Below are 17,814 nucleotides of genomic sequence, written 5' to 3'. Positions count from 1 at the left end.
GCCCTTAGCAGCTGCAGCGGCGGCGGCGGCGGCGGCGGGAGCGGGCGCGAGAGACAGCGCGCGCCCAGAGCTGGGGACCCCGCAGCCCAGATCCCGAACCCGGCCTCCACCTTGGGCGCGGCCTTGTCCTCCACGTCCGCGTGCAGCATCTATTCAGAGTGGCGTACCACCTCCAGTTCTTTTTCCAGCTCCCTGTTGACCAACGCGTCTGCATAGGACCCGGGACACTCGCGGAGCCACAGCTCGCCCTCCTGCCTCAGCCCCGCTCCTGGCCTGAGAACTGATAAAGACTCCAAGGTTGGCTTTTGCACCCGCCGTCTGAACGACCGAGTCGCTATGTCTGTCCCCCGCCCGACCACCACAGACGGGGCCGCCCCAGCCTCTAACCCGGACACCAGCACCCCCCGGGTATCCGTACAAGGATCTGTGCCGCCCTCAGTGTCCCCCCGATTTTCCCGACAAGAGTCCGCCCCACCCTCAGTACCCGGCTCCACCCGGGTATCAGTAACAGGAACTCCTACACCCAGGAACTCCCTCCGAGGGTCGGTACAAAGATCCATCGCGCCCTCGGTGCCCAGCTTCCTCAGAATATGCGCACCAGCACCTCCACCACCCAGTAACACTCCCCAAGTGTCATTACCTGGGTTCACCCGGCCCTCAATACCTGGCTACCCCTGGGGTTCGATACAGGGGCTCCCTACACCCAATAACTCCCCCCGACTGTCAGTACAAGAGTCCAGCCAGGCCTCCAAGCCCGACCCACCCCAGCTATCTGCACCTAGATCTGTCCCGCTCTTGAGCTCCTCCCTAGAGTCGGTGCAAGGGTCTGCCCAGCCCTCGGTAGTCAGCCTCCCTGAGAGTTTGGTACGAGGATCTGTCCCGCTCTCGGACTCCTCCCGAGCGTCGATACGAGGGTCCTCCCTGCCCTCAGTGGTCAGCACTCCCCGGAGTTCGATACAAGCATCTCTTACTCCCGTGAACTCCCGAGTATCGACACAAGAGTCCACCCAACTCTCAGAACTAAGTTACCCCCGTACATCGATGGAAGGATCGGCTCCGCCCCCGGCTTCCCCCGAAGTACCAGTGCCAGGGTGCGCTCCACCCTCAGCGCCGGGCTCCGCCCCGGTATCGGTGGAGGAATCGGCTCCGCCCTCGGACTCCCCCCGAGAGTCGGTAGAAAAGTCCGCTCCGCCCTCGGCCAGACCCACTTCTACACCCACGCCCCGGGAGAGCCTGAACCAGAGCATGGAGAGTCAGGAGAAGGCGAATAGCGCGGGCCACATGTTCGACGTAGTCGTGATAGGAGGCGGCATCTCAGGTCAGTGTGGACCGTAGCGCTAGTCTGAGGGACCCTGGCCGGGCCGGGGTGGGGGACTTGCAGTCGCAAGGTGGCGTTTGGTGGGGGTCTCCCTTGCGCAAGCGAGAATGCAACAGTGGCCGAGCCCCGGATCCTGCGAGGAGGGAGTGGGGTTGAGCTGGTTTTGCTGGGGTTGGGGGGGGGGGGGCAGGCACAATAATTTTACTACTACTATGAAATACTAATATTTAATTAGCTCTTGCGGTGCAGTTATATTTAGCAGTTTACGTGGATTTTCTCAATCCTCAGCCGTCCTGTGAGGTGGGTACTCTATGCGTCCCTATTTTACAAAACCTAGCAACGGAGGTAACTCTGCAGAGGTCAAATCACCTAGCCCGGAAAGTGACAGTGATTTTCTCCCATTTAAGACCCTCACTCCTAGTTCCTGAGGTGGCTGCTTTGCGTCACTGATTTCACGCCCTTTGCCCTAAACAGAACATCAGTATACGGATTTTTGTAATACTGAGGTAGTAACTGTTATTCCAGTCCGGCTCTTCTCAAAGAGCTTTTCTCTGGAAAATTTGGTAACTGGAGAGGAAAGAGGAAGAATCTTTTAGGAAAAGCTTTTTTTAAAAAAAGGTGGGGGCGAGGGGAGAGGGCTGGGCTCTTAGTTTTAACCTTCTCCAGCCGTTTCGTTTGTTTGTTTGTCTGTTTTAGAACTTGTAGAAAGTGTAGGGCATTTATTGCCCAAATGGAATCGCTCTCTGAAGCAGGGGCTGAGCGCAGATGAGGGAATGCCCTGTTTGTGTCTTTCCCCACTGCCTGAATCTTGTCCTGTGATGAGCCAGCTGGCAAGCCTGGGTCCCTCTGGTCCTGGTTGGGATTTGTAGCTGACCAGTTGAGTGATGCGTGAGGCTTTCCCAGATCTTCCTGGAAACCTCATCATGACTGATCTATTAAGTTGTCACTTATATTGTCATAATTGGTAAAATGTCTGAAATTTAGGAGTTGTGTTTCAGCTCTAGCTAGAGTCCTACACTAGTCTGTCGAACCTGGGAGTATGTTAATCATTTCTGAAATATACCTGCAGGATCTAATTTAGAAAGAGGGAGAAATAAGGTGGGAGGGAATAAGTAGGGTGCCTCAAAGTAGCCATTTTTATATATAATCCTTTTGAGGAGACTCTGAACATGCTTACAAATGAATTTTGGGTGAAGATAGCTTTTAACTTGGCCTGTTTCAGATAACAGGTCTTAATCACCAGAGAAGAGGTTGGCATGAGGTGTCGCTTTGACAACTCCAGCCAGTGCCAGCAAAAACACACATGTATGTTGGAGCATCAGGAAAGCAGATCCTGGTGGAGAGTACGAAAAAGAAGTATTTCCCCTGTTTCTCTTCATTCATTTATTAGCTTATTTATTCATTCAGCAAACACTTAAGTGCCTGCAATGAAGTGGACTGGTGTTTCTAAAAGCCTAGTTCTTGTGTGCAAGGCTCCTAGAAGCAATGTGATTGTTCATCACTGGAAAAGAAATATGATGATAACATGTTGTGTACATTGATTAGGAATTCTGTCTCCATCCCCATCTCCATATCATTCATATTTCACAATTCAGGGTTCTCTCTGGGATTTTATTCTTATCTTTTTCTTGTTCTGTGTTACGGTATTCCCTAAGGAGCGTTTTGTCTTTTACTTTTTCTCTGCCTGATGACTGGCTCTTTCTCCCTTTCTACACTTTACTCCAAGTAGTTGGTTGTGAACAGAATTGGATTTACCATGTAGCTGGTGATCCTTATGCTCTATGGCCTTACAAGCAGGTCCCTTGTAGTTCTCATTCTAAATAAATAACCAGTTTCATACTGAATCTTGTAATTTTGCATTCTCTTTTTTCTTTCTTGAAGAGGGCACCCAAATTATACAAGCTTCAGGCACCTCACAACCTGGATCTTAACATGGTCACTATTAATTATTAATTGGTTCCTTTGCACTCAGGGGAAGAAGAGAGCATTTCTTACACAGTAGTTTACACTCCTATCCCAGAACCCAACTTCCACTTCATCAGTGACAGTGGAAAAGGCACTGGGATCCCTTTAATATCATCTCTTATCAGTCAGGTTTGATTTTAACACCCAAACTGACCAGAAACATTGCTTTCTGGTTGTAGTGTCTTGCCAGATGGTTCCAAACTAAAATGGAAGTAGATGCAAGTCTGGCTCAGGATAAGCTCTGCACAAAGACTGGATGTTTCATGAGCAGGTGAGAGGCATTACTTCTCAAGGGGTCTTGAGCTCAGAAACACATCATCTTTTTTTTTAATTAATTAATTTATTTTATTGGCTGTGTTGGGTCTTCGTTGCTGCACACGGGCTTTCTCTAGTTGCGGTGAGTGGGGGCTACTCTTCGTTGTGGTGAGCGGGGGCTACTCTTCGTTGTGGTGCGTGGGCTTCTCATTGCGGTGGCCTCTCTTGTTGCAGAGCACGGGCTCTAGGCACGTGGGCTTCAGTAGTTGCAGCACATGGGCTCAATAGTTGTGGCGCAGGGGCTTAGTTGCTCCGCAGCATGTGGGATCTTCCTGGGGCAGGGCTTGAACCCATGTCCCCTGCATTGGCAGGCGGATTCTTACCCACTGCGCCACCTAGAAAGTCCAGAGACACATCATCTTTGTGTGTGCTTAGCAGTATCCCATGAGTTACGTAATAGTCCTCATATCAGTTTTAAGTGCTTTTGGATATTTCTTAAAACTCGTGTCAGAACTGGCACATTTTAATGTTACCCACATACTTCTAATATATGGCCAATACTTTGCATCTACAGTGCTATTCCTATCATATAACAAAATAGCTCCCAGAAGTGTATAAATCCTAAATTCCTCAAAAGCAATCCAGAATTGAACAGAATTATCTTTCATTTTTTTATAACTGTCTCTGCACAAAAAATAGCAGCATCTTAATATATCTCCCTTTTGTCATTGAAAATCATAGAACAGAGCATGTCTTCCAGCCACAAAATCCCTTTTTCCTCCCACTCACCAATTAAGTAATTTTATATACTCTATTAGTAGTTGAGAAGGGGAACCCCTCCCCTACTCATTTGTAAGTAGTATAATGGTGTCTTCCACATGCTCTGGCCTTTATCCATCATCCGTCATCTATCACCAAATCCTTTTTGAAACTTCTTTCACACTTTCTGTGACACTAGGGAATCCTGAATGTTTATCCCACACTGATTGTTCCTTTTCTGTTCCTTCCACTGTGCCCATATTCTTGTGAACTTCTACTTTTGAAATGGCCTCGAGGTGCAACTATTCATCACTTTGGGGCTCTTATGCACCCTCTCCCTCTCTTTTTCCTTCTCAGACCTTACCTTTCCCTTTATCTCTAGGAAGCTCTTAAGTCTCTAGTTTGAATCCTTTACTTTCTCCCAATTCCTGTCCCATAGCTTATCTGCTCTTGGATATTTTACACTTGACTGTCTTATTGTTACTTCATATTCAACATGTTCAAAAGCCTCCTTACCCTCCACCTCAGCTTCTCTTCCTCACTTCTTTGGCTCTGTTCTTGGCACCACCATCCTTTCCATCATTTTTGATGCATCCTTCTGTTTTATCTTCTACACCCAGTCAACAGATCCTTCTAACTCCTCGTTGGGGCTGTTTCCTTTCTTGTGTCTCCCCCATCCCCAGAGCAGACCCTTAACCTCTTCAGCTCACCAGGTTATGACCATCTTCCAAGTGGCCACCCTTTGGGCTCTCCCTTCATGTCCATCCTAGACTTAATTTTTTAAAACACTTCTCTCATCACCTTGTTTCGCTCAGGACATTCAATAGTCTATTACCAGCCTCTCAAGCTCCCACACCCCGCTGCCACCCCATGTATCTAGTCCCACCTTGTTGGACCAGTGGCATTTCCCACCATCCCTAACATAGCTTTAGTCACACTGCTCTGTTGTCTTCAGTGCTACACCATGTTTATTTTGTCCCTCCATTCCTTCCCTGTTTCTGTTCTTTTTCTTAACACGGAAGTGCTTCTCTGAACATTAACGTCCTTTCCATTCTTCACTACCCAATTAAAGCTCTTTTCCTTAATCGTTCTAGTTCTTGATTTTTCCCTCCTCTTGTGGAGCTTGTAATCTATATCTGACCATTTGAACTTGTTTTATGTCCTATTTCATGATGTTATTTTAAGTATATCAGTTGAGTCACTGACTTTACACACTACTTCTTACTCATGAGCCGACACAGATACAACAAATGACAGAAATCCAGTGGTGCAAGATTTTAGAATCTGCTCCTAACTGAGAATTTCTGAATTAGCTCTCTTTAGGGAGAAAGAACAAAAGAAAAAGAGGGGAAAAAAAGCCTATCTCCAGGGAACAATGCATCCTTCAGAGTCTTTGGGCCAAAGGAGTTCTTAAAAGACAGTTTAGTCCAATCACCTAAGATTTTAATCCTCTCGACGGCATCTCCTTAGTAATTATCTGGCTGCAGCTTTGAACATATCTAGGGAAAGGGAATGCTGTACCTCTCAGAGCAGCTCATTATGGGCAGGGGTGGTTCTGGGGCCTGGACTCGTTCAAGCATTTGGGGAGCCTCTACCATATGCCAGGCAGTAGCTAGATCACGGGGCAAGAACTATATAAAGAGGAGTAAGAGGTGTCCCTGCCCACAAGGTGCTCCACCCTCTTGCAAGAAGTAATCAAGTGTGAAAGTAATTGACATTCACACAGTGAAAGAAATATTAATATTATGAATCTGAACAAAATGCCAGGACCTTGAGAGATAAGTGTGATTTTAACAGGTAGAGATAAGAGGATGGAAAAAAGACATACCAAACAAGAGAGTCTGCAGGAGCACAGGTACGGAATCAGGGGACCCTAAGTCATACATGAGGAGTGTTTAATTTAAACCCATGACAATGGTTCCAGAGAAGGAAAACAGTTGCCTACTGTGTGTCTAGCAATGTGGTCCTGGTAGTTACTGAGATCACCCCAGTGTGTCACATCTGCCCCACAGTTAGCCAGGGCACAGTGAAAACACTCTCGTCATAATATGGGATAGTCCTGGGTGATTAACATTTTTCTATGTTTTGTTTTTTTTTAAATTAAATTCCAAGGGTCCTGGAGAGAGATTTCCAAATAGTGACTAAGCAATAGAACCTCCCTATATTTGTATCCACGAGCTGAGCTCCACTAAAAGAATTGAGAGCATAGTCGCCCAGAACACTGTGCTGTGTAAGAGCAGCAGGGATGGAATCTTTCTCATCATCGGAGACACAAAAGCCATTTCGCAAGAAGATTGACTAATGTTCTGAAGCCTGCCAGCAAGTCCACAACATACCACAGTTTCCCTTTTTGCTGAAATACAGCACCCTGAAGAATCATTTCTGTGAAGAGTGTTTTAAGCATTTTAACCCAGAACTTGGCAGCACGTACTGTATGGTTTTGTAGTAATTAAGAAAAGCTTACATTACAAAATATGCCACTTAGTTTCAGTGCCTTGGTTATTTAGATACTCTGAGGTTCACTGCAAGCTAAGCATTAATTTTCTGCCTTTCAGACACTTCTTGGCCCTAGTTTTTTTTCCTCAGAAATAAGCTAGGATTCTTTTACTTTATTAACTTTCAGTGTTGAACAAAGAATACAAGAATCACATTTATTTGGGTTCTGATTTTTTGATGTCCTTATGGTTGAATGAGCTTTGGGGTTTATCTGACATTTAATGGGCAGTTTTAGCATTTGGCCAATACTGATTGATATGAATCTATACATAATACTCAGTTAATGTGAAAAATATATTTAACAATAGATCTAGGGACTTACCTGGCAATCCAGTGGTTAGGACTCCGAGCTTCCACTGCAAGGGGCATGGGTTCGATCCCTGGTTATTTGGATGCAGGTATACCCCAAAAGACTGAGGTAATATTGTAATTTCATGTCACATACAGGGGTTTGCAAGAGTGTAGACATCCATTTGGCACCGGTTTGAAGTCTACACTTCCATGGATGAGATAGATTTCATAATGACAGTTACTTTTCATTGTAAATTTGAATGATTAGAACTGCACAAAATGAATCAAAAGAAGTCTAGTTACATTTTTAAATGTTGTAAGTGTTTGAGACAAGTTGGTTGTTAGGACCGTTTTATCCTTTTGTTTGAAAAATGTTTTACAGTTTTACCAGCAATTTGTGTTCTCCTTTGGATAATCTGTTCTTTACTATGTTGTCATCTAGTCTTATATGAATTAGGGCAGCTTAAAATCTTTGAACTACAGTTCTGTCATCTGTAAAGTTAGAGGTTGGATTAAGTTATGCATGATATATCTTCCAGTATCTTTTTCAATATAGTTGGCTTCCTAAAGGTCTGTCTCTTCAGCTTTCTCTTTTGGACCCCCTTCTTGACACTTTTTTCCCTTCCATGTTGTATTCTGGAAACGGTTTTCATCATCTGTCATATTGACATCCTACACTAACTTAAATCAGGGTCTGGGTCTCTCTTACTCATTCATACCTTTTCCATGGCTCCTCTGAGCCTTAGTTTAAAAGCCCTTTTCTAGTTGTTGCTAGGCCAAAGGAAATAAATCCCACTTTTATAGCAATATTTAATTGATTCATTAGGTAAGACTGTCAATACGAACATAAAAACCAGGTGATAAGCTTTGAGAGTTGAGTTAATTACACGTTCACCATGTTCAAGGGTCACGGAATTGCTCAAAGGGACCAAAACGGAGGCTCAGGAGGGTCAAATGAATTACCAAACGCCACAAAATTCTCAGTGGCTTAACTTGACCTTGGACCATACCCCGACTCACTAGGCTTCCTTTATAGGCTCATTCATAGAACTGCAGTCAACTTTATTGTTGTTTTACTTTGAGGCTTGGTGCTCTAAAAACTAGTGGCTGTTGTTTTACAGTAATTTATATTTTAGAATATATTACATGGCATGTTACTGCTTCATGAACTTTTTTTTTTGGCCACATGGCTTTCGGGATCTTAGTTCCCCAACCAGGGATTGAAACTGTGCCCCCCTGCAGTAGAAGTGCGGAGTCCTAACCACTGGACAGCCAGGGAATTCCCCGGCTTCATGCACTTTTAAATTTAAAAATATTAGGCATCCTATTAAGACAGATGACTTTTATATGAAGAATGTATTTCCTTTTTGAAAAGTCCATTCCTGGTGTTTTTAGGACAATGTATAGCAGTTGCTTGAATAGTTTAGATCAGTGGTTCTTAACCTTTTGGAGTAAATGTCCCTTTGAATATCTGATGAAAGCTATTGAACCTTTTCACCAAAACTAAAAGCATATTTTTATGCATAGACTTTTTTTTTCCCTGCACCAGGCCAACATCCGATACTATGAAAACCTCTCCATTGTCACTGTCCCTATATATAAAGATTTGGGGCTGATACTGAGACTCACAGAAGTGAAAAATAAGAATTCAAAGGATTCATTAGGTCATTAGACAGTTACCAGTAATGAATATGTAAATAGACAATAATAAAAACAGTTAAGACATCTAGGCTGAAAAATAAGGCCCCTGCATTTCCTACCTTAAGACCATGATAAAAAGAACAGTGAACCTGCCATATTTTGAAAAGGAAGAATTTCGGGAGACCACATTGGTGAAGAAAATGGAAGGCTGTGGTGGTCAATGTGATTTTTTAAGTAGTTTTCTAAGATTGGTGTTTACAGATTTTACATATTGAATTGAAGCCATCGATATTAAATACACATTTTGATTTAATATACATTTGTAATAACTTTATAAAGGTCCTTGGTCGTTGAAGCCATCTGACAAAATTCAGACCCAAATGGAAGAGTTAAGTTCTCTAATTTATGTTAGTCCATTTGTCTCTCCAGTGAGCGTGTGAGACATAGGACACCTCTATGTAGCAGGGGTTACAACTATGAACCTAAAGTGCCCTTGGTGTTTGAGGTTGGTTCAGGAAATGACAGGAAAAGGTTTCATGGAGGAAATAATGCGTGGCAGAAGTGCTGTGGATTTTGGATAAATTCTGAAATGTAACAAGGATGACCTTTCAGGTGACTTTTTTTCAGATTAGATGAGTTGGCTGTGAGCTGTGGCTTAAGTTAAAGACCTTTTTCTTGCATGTCTGCACGTATTCTTCATTCATTCATTTATTCATTCAATAAATATTGATTGAGCACTCACTATGTGATTTCAGCAAAATTTATGGGTTTTGCTTTTTTCCTTCTTTGGGAACATTGCTTCTAAAACTTCAGTATGACCTGATGTTTGACTGTCCTTTTTATTTTCCTCAGAGTATTCAGTACAAGAGTCCAATTCTGTTGGTCAGAGATCAACTTCACTGAATAATAGAAAATTAACTTAAAATATTTAATATGCGATGTACAGTATACACATTCATAGGTGGTGATGAACATCAAAATTGAAGAAAAATGCCGCTTTAAGAAATAAACAGGGAAAACTAGGAGAGCCAGCAGAATATAAGCCATAGCTACACTAAAGCTTTGCTTCAACACTTAGCCTGTGCTCTAGGTGTTGTTCCCTTGGGACCCTGCCCAGGTGAGTTTATTACTGTAAAGATTTGAGAATATTTTAAAAGATGAAACCAGCTTTCCCAAAGTGTATTTTTTGAGATGTAATTTTTTTAAGGCAAAAGGTGGAGAAATGCTAAGTTAAACAAGTCTCTTCACTGCAGGACTTATCAGAGCCTTTAACATGCCAGTGTGTACCATACATTTCCCAGAAGGAGAAATAGCATATGTCCCAGCTTCCATGAACATTGATACTTTCCCCCAGAGCATCTTGAAGACTAGTATTCCATAAAAGATTTTGGAAATTGCTGCCTAACCATGGTGCATCCTAGTGTGCAGAATCTGAGGACAAGCAGTGTGGAGCGCCCTTGGTGTATTTTCAGTTTCAATGAAAGAGTGGGGCAAATAATGAATTAAGGGGTAATTGCATTCCCTAAGTTGTGTGAGATCCATTTATCTAAAGTGAAAATGAATGCTGAACAATAATCAAATGAAGTAGGACTGTCTAGACAACCAGTCTGTTGAATTCAGGGCAAATTGAAGTTAATTGTTAGCTTTTATCTATTTATCATTTGAGACAGTTCTGTCTTTTTAGCTTATCAAAGGGATCAGAAGATTTGGCATTTTCAAAAGCAGATAATTATTCTCTGAAAGGAAGCACAAAATACAGATGGCTATAGATAGACAGATGGATAGATAGATAATAAGAATGGCTGTATTGTATGTACATATGTGTCAGGGACAAGTTTGTGTACACATTGATATTCTCCATTCTCTTGCTAAAAAAGTGTGATACTGGTTCAAAGACCAGAAAATGTACTAGTAGGATTAAGAATCAGCTAATTTACTTGGGCATAAAGGTTTAAATGACCAGGCACCCTGTCCTTGTCCGTATTTCTCAGTTGCTTGAGATAAATATAATCTAAGTAGCATTAGAAACTTCCCTGTTGTGCTAATCCAGGTGAGCATGGTTTTATTTTCTTGGTATATGGTTCCCGTGTTCATGGCAATGAGCACCTGCAACATGGCAGGCTCTGTTCTAGGGATGCAAAGGCGTATAACACATATAACACACTAGGTAAGAGGCAGATCTCTGGGCAAGAGGTCATGTTGCCTTGGACAAGGGCAAAAGGCCACAATGGTTTGGACAAGAGTGGCTATGATTGCAGTGGTGGGAAGCAGCAGAGGTATATAGAGTGCCAGGTGGTGATGTGTGCTAAGAAGAAAAATACAGCAGGGTAACAGATTGGGACAGATGATTATATCACTTGTCTGTATTGAAAGTGGGGTCACTGGACAATTTTTGTGAGGAATATGCTACATTTCAAGGTTTATTTCTCATCATTTGTCGTAGAAGGAAAATCAACAATTGAACTGGAAATGGTAGCATGAGTCAAATGGACAGATTTCTTTTTTTCCTAATGTGAATGTACTTGAAGAAGTAAGGTAAAGGAAAGGGCCCTTTGCGAGGCAGAGAAGGCAGGGGTAAGTATGAAGCCAGGTTCCACAGTAACAGGTTTATAGCCCAGGAAGCAAAGGACCATTTCCTCAAAGGCTTCGTTGCTGATGTCAGTTCCTTCTCTAGGTGTGCTTGTGTGGCTTAAATCATTTCCTATCCCATTTCTGTGGGGATGTAGCCATCTCAGGACATTGGAAGCATTGCAGAATCTGTGGCAACACAGTTTCCATGGGCAGTGGCTTTAAGAAGCTGGAGCTTGGTTTGCGGTTGCCATGGCAACACCGATGCTGGCTGCATATATCATCTCACCCAGGCCCTCCTGATCTAATAACCAGGATTAACAACTGCCTGAACTCTCATATGAGGTGTGCTTTTAGCGGACTTGGTTTTTCTTTTTGAAGTCTCTCTAATAAATCCATTACCTATTTTATGTTGGTTTCTCTAAAACCCAAATGGTTGAAGAGAAAGAAACCAGAAGAGCAACTATATTGTTTTAAACTCACCATCCCTATTTAAAATACTTAATTGCAGAGCAATTAACGTTTCTCTTGTGCCATGATCTGCTATTTTCCCTTTTTCAGGTTTTTGCATTTTGAAAGTGATCAGATTCTTATATACATAATAGGGCTTTAGCAAACTCTTTGTGCATTTAGCTTCTCTAGGCTCTCTACTGTCATAGAAAACCCAGGACATTTGGGAGTTTGGGGCTCTTTTCCTCCTAATGAGCTCAGTTTGCCATGATTTAGGAGAGGAAGAGCTCTTGGTGCAGGTGCAGGTGCAGGGATATTTTGCCAGTGCCCACTTAGACCTCTTCCTTCAAACACGCCCATGGGAGATTCACACGCTAGACACTAGGATACTTGAGAGTCTAGGACACCAATGAATCTCATACACTTGCAGATTTAATAGTCTGTCTCTCCCAAACTTGTTTACCCTCTTGTTTACCCTTCCGCTCTCAGACCTGAGGCCAGGAGTCTACAGGTCTAACAGTATGTATTGGAGCCAGCTTCTACTGTCTTGAAAGGACTGATCCTGATAGAACACATCTCTTCCCAGTTTCACATTCAATGATATCACATTGGTAGCTTGTAATCACACTGGTAGTTTTAAATCAGCCGTGATGAGAGTATATATATATCCCATGGAAATCCAAATGCTGCAAATCAGGTGTCGTCTCCATCCCTTGAGGCCAGGGATGGTTGTTAACCATTTACCAGCATACCACTATGCTAAACCCTTTCCCTGTCTTGGAGGTGGGGAGGGGTCCCTGGAGAGGTGGGTGGGAAGCAGGCTTCTTCTCTTGGCCTAGATTCCATGTGGCGATTAAAAGATAGAAAATGAATGACAGGAAGAGCTGTAATGCACAATGCTCTTAGCTTTGGCTAATCTATATTTCTTTGAAGCAAGATGAAATAGATTTAATATGAGATTTTCTCTTTTCATAACAAATATGAAAGTAAAAAATATTTGATTATAAAATCTGTTTTTTAGTAGCTACATTGTATTTTGTGACTTACCTCCAGATTTAAAAACCTTTTCTTTTCTAACAATTTTATCCCATTTACCAAAAAAAGGCTTTTATTTAGTTATTTTGAAATTTATGTCAAAAGCCCTTAACCTAATCTGTGGAGTTGACATTTGAGATACGATTTTTTTTCTGTAAGTGATGATTGAATTTTGTAGTGATGAGGGGAGGGTAGAATGCATAGTGATACACAGAATAAGAACAAAAGAAAATTAGGGAATATAATCCAAGACTTACATCTTGAAGCAGGCATTATCTTAGTTTTTTTTTTTCCATTCAAATCAACAGATAGCCACAGTTGATACACTAGAAAAAGTCTTTCTGGACTGCAAGTGTTTGCCTGTGCTTTATTTATGAGTTACTGAGTTACTTATTCAAAATTAGTTATTAGTTGTTATTCAAAAATAACATTTTCTAATGGCATCTTAATTTATTTCCATATTCTGTATTTTCTATCTTAAAATTACTGTGGAAGTTCCTTATCAGTCTTCTTCACAATAAATATGCAAACTGAAACATCCCCCCCCCCCCAATTTATTCAGCATCTTAGAAAAAATATTTTTCTCAATGACTTAAAACTTCCCCTTTCAAATTCCAATACCTTTTGGAAGCCATTTTTCTGGAATCCCTTTTAAATGTTTTAAACATGTTCCTTATTTCTCAAACTAAGAGCTTAAACTTTCCTTGCTGAGATAGGGCCAATTATTTTCCTGTAATGCAGAAACAACCATTTTTTCCCCAGCTTTTTAATTTTGTTTATATCCTTAAATGCCAAAGTGCTAAACGATCTTTGTCACTGGTGTGCTCCTTTGTCCTGACTCAGCTAGCCCTGCTTCCCCGCCCCCTGCTGCCACTTTAGCCTCTGGAGTAGTTTATTTACTATTGACACTGAACCCCACTCACCAAACTTGTTTAGAGCTACACATTAGATTCGCTTTTATTAAGGCTGCAGCCTTATAAGTGAGAATGTAAGAAGTAAAAATTTTCACTTTTCAGGAGACTTTGTTGTAGGCATATCAGGCACTTGGTTTTCTTATCCGGAATATGGGGTAATGAAATCTATTCCAAAGAATGGTTGTGAGAGGCAACAGGAAAGCCACCTGAAATTGATCTGTAGGATGTAAAGTGATAAACCAACTGCCAGGCTGCCTCTAGGGGCTGGACCTCTGCAGGTCTCACTGCTGCTGGAATTCAGAGCCACCTCTGCTTCTCCTTAGGCAGCATCTCCAGAGGGCAAGTTCCTCCTCCCTTAGAAGAGGAGCTACTCGAGTAATTCTAGCAAACCCGAGGGTATTTTTATCTATCTAATGGGTTATGGTTAGATTGATTAAGGGGAACTGGGAAGAAATTAAACTTTTTGCATCTGACTTTCTCTGCTTTTAAATATAGAGTGGTGCTTTGAGCCTAAAAAATATTCATATTTTTTGACCTAGTAATCTCCCTTCTAGAACTTAATCCTACAGAAATAGTGAGACCTAACAACAAAGATTTACTCTTAAACATGTTTTTCATCACAACTTCATTCTTTTTTTTTTTTATGATGGTCAGCAGAAGAAGCCTTTGGCTGTGTCCCAGAAAACACAGTGCACCAAGGTTTGCAGACATTGATTTGCATTTATTTAAACTGTCAGGGGTTGCCTTTCTTTGTGAGCAGATTCCAAATGTCCGTTGCATACCTAAATCTTGGATGGATGTCAGCAATGTAAGGGTACACTGTACTTGAAGGAGTCAAAAATGTATACAAACATTAGCAGATAGCAGTGCTGGATATTACGGTTTAGCCTCCCTGCATTTTAGATCTTATAGACCCAAACTCATCCTTGATGGTGGCTATGTATATTTCATACCCTTCTGTGTATGAAAAAAATACTGTGCCAGTCTCGCTTCTCTGAGAGCAGATATCAAAACATAACTAGGGAGGGAGGGGATATGGGGATATATGTATCAATACAGCTGATTCACTTTGGTGTTCCTCAAAAACGGGCACAACAATGTAAAACAAGTATATTCCAATAAAGAGCTTTAAAAAAAGCAAAAAACAAAAAACGAAAACAAAAACAAAACAACTGGCCATGTAAGAAGTTTATTGTAGGAAAAGCTGGTGATAAAGGGGAGAGGGAGCAGGAGTAGGCAAGTTGTTTATAAAAACAAAAAAACCCAGGGTACTCCTGCATAATTTCCTATAATTTTGTTGATTGCATCCCAGTAGTGCGAGGGTGAGTGAAAAATTATTCGCGCTCTGGCTGTAGAATTTATAGAAGTTTTAATATAATCAGAATGCGGATAATTTTTGACTCACCCTCATTATTATTTAACATGTTTTTCTGGCCCCTAAGTATCAGGTCTAGAGACTGGATCACATTGGAATTTAGCTTGTTTACTCCTTCCTTTTCTCCCCTCCCTCCCTCCCTCCCTCCCTCCCTTCCTTCCTTCCTTCCTTCCTTCCTCCCTTCCTAACTTCTTCCTACGTGGTGGTATGTGCTTCCATTAGGAGACAGATAACGTCTGGTTATCTCTCTCTCTCTCTCTCTCTCTTTTTTTTGTCATGTTAGCAGCGGTTGACAATCATTGCACTACATCTATTCATTAGGGGCTGCAAAATGCTGACGTTCTAATCATTTCTGTCTTCACTTATTAGCTAGCATACTTTTATACAGCAAAACGTCCCTTTGTTACCTATTTGGTTGCTTCGGTTTGGTGCAAATAAGGAAGGTAGAATGAATGCCAAATTCTTTTTTTTTAATAAGTTGGTTCCTTAGCGTTCTCCAAAGGTGACCAATGAGAGGTTTTGTTTGTTTGTTTAGTATTATTATGAGTGAATTTACACCATTGCCTTTGTTATCTTTATTTGATACTCAAATTGTTCCATCTTTGGCCAGTGGTAGTTCACATAGGTAGGTTTCTGAGCCTTTTTGTCACACTTTTCGTGGTCTCTGTTAGCCTCCTTGCTTTCTGATGGCTTGAGGTTCCAGACCCATCTTGTACACTTCCTGCCTCAGATTTGTACTTAATTTCATTGTTCTCTCATCCGAATTTCCTTATGTCCAGGCCCCAAACCCTGGATCTCAGTGATAGCAGCCCAATTATTCATTTGCTTTATTCCACATTACGTATATAATGGCCTCAAAATAATAGTTCTAATCCTAGCACCCACAAAATGATTACTGAACAAAATGTTTGCAGCTCTTTTTTGTCTTTAGGATATAGACCATTAGAAGTGAACTGTCAAGTTACTGGCTTTTAAAATCACTAAACGTACTTCCTCTCCTCAACCACTTGTATACGTATTTAGGTATCATTTGTGTCATTTCCTAATCTTATCCCTGGTGTCATTCTTATTTCTCTTTCACCCTAATATTCTAACATTATTTTTCTCCTTGAAATATGTTTATCTCTGTAGTCTGCTTCATAATTTTTGTAATAGGAGTATAAAGATAACTAGGTATGACAGCATTTGAAGTACAAAAAATGTATTGATAGATTTAAAAATGTGTATACGCACATTTATTTCCTCACTCTGTGAGCTGAGAGGTCCTAGAAGCAATGATAGCCCAGAGGTGATGGGCACACCTAGAGCCCAGATCTTTTTTTTATATATATATATATAAATTTATTTATTTATTTATTGGCTGTGTTGGGTCTTTGTTGCTGCACGCAGGCTTTCTCTAGTTGTGGCGGGCAGGGGCTACTCTTCGTTGTGATGTGTGGGCTTCTCATTGCAGTGGCTTCTCTTATTGCGGAGCACAGGCTCTAGGTGCATGAGCTTCAGTAGTTGTGGCACATGGGCTCAATAGTTGTGGCTCACGGGCTCTAACGCGCCGGCTCAATAGTTGTGGCGCATGGGCTTAGTTGCTCTGCAGCATGTGGGATCTTCCTGGTGCAGGGATCGAACCTGTGTCCTCTGCATTGGCAGGTGGATTCTTAACCACTGTGCCACCTAGGAAGCCCTAGAGTCCAGATCTTGGTTTCAAATACTCTTCTCCAATAAAAGGAACCAAGGCTCACTGAAGAAATAGCAGATTGTAGGGCTGGGCAGAGAAAGACAAGGTGAGCCTGGAACGTCTCATAATACCAGAAAGTAAGGAAGTGCTTAAACACACACACACACAATGAGGAAGGCTCGTCAAAGGGACACAAGGGCCTCCCAGTGACCAAAGCTGAAACAATTTGAGCAACAAAATAACTAACATAGGATTGGATTATAACCCAAAGTATAAAACAACTATCTATGAGTCCATAGGGATGTAAGTACATGGTTAAATAAATAAATAAATAAATAAATAAATAAATAAATGGGGGAGAAGAGACAATCTCCTGTGCAGATGAATTTCAAATAATTTATGTCAGTACTCCACTCTCAAGGAAGTAAGACATACCTCCCTACTCCTTAAGTGCAGGCTGTACATAGACTTCCTTCCAAAGAGTATAGCATGGAATGGGGGAAAAAAAGAATAACTTTACAGCGGAAAAACCTGGCAAACACTACCTCAACCAGGTGGTCAAAATTAACATCAGTGACAAGTCATGTTGCATGTTGATAGCAGGCACCCTTTATATGATTTTTTTTAAGAACTTTTATTGAGATACAGTTAACAGACAATAAACAGCATATATCTAGAGTGTACAATTTGGTATCCCAATCTCCCAATTCATTCCCCCCCAACCCTCCCTGCTTTCCCCACTTGGTGTCCATGTGTTTGTTCTCTACACCTGTGTCTCTATTTCTGCCTTGCATTTCCTCTTTCATAGTTGTTAGCATTTGCCTTATGTATTGAGGTGCTCCTATATTGGGTGCATATATATTTATAATTGTTATCTCCTCTTCTTGGATGGATCCCTTGATCTTTATGTAATGTCCTTTCTTGTCTCTTGTAACATTTTTTATTTTAAAGTCTGTTTTATCTGATGTGACTGTTGCTACTCCAGCTTTTTTTAAAATTTTTATTGATTGATTGATTGATTGATTGGCTGTGCTGGGTCTTCATTGCTGCACACAGGCTTTCTCTAGTTGCTGAG

The 17,814-nt window shown here is 41.7% G+C and overlaps 1 protein-coding gene across 1 annotated transcript in view; it reads left to right on the top strand.

Annotated features, from left to right (window-relative positions):
• The first annotated feature begins 336 nt into the window (after positions 1–336).
• LOC130842280 (amine oxidase [flavin-containing] A) overlaps positions 337–17,814 on the top strand; it is a 74,219-nt gene continuing 56,741 nt past the window's right edge. Inside the window, exon 1 of the mRNA XM_057718917.1 lies at positions 337–1,318. Within this exon, the coding sequence (XP_057574900.1) occupies positions 337–1,318 (982 nt within the window). The remainder of the gene's footprint in view (positions 1,319–17,814) is intronic.

This window comes from Hippopotamus amphibius, chromosome X, assembly GCF_030028045.1.
Source record: "Hippopotamus amphibius kiboko isolate mHipAmp2 chromosome X, mHipAmp2.hap2, whole genome shotgun sequence".
In the NCBI taxonomy this organism is placed as follows: Eukaryota; Metazoa; Chordata; class Mammalia; order Artiodactyla; family Hippopotamidae; genus Hippopotamus; species Hippopotamus amphibius.
The sequence above is the reverse complement of the archived record's forward strand: the minus strand, read 5'-3'. Positions and strand labels throughout refer to the sequence as shown.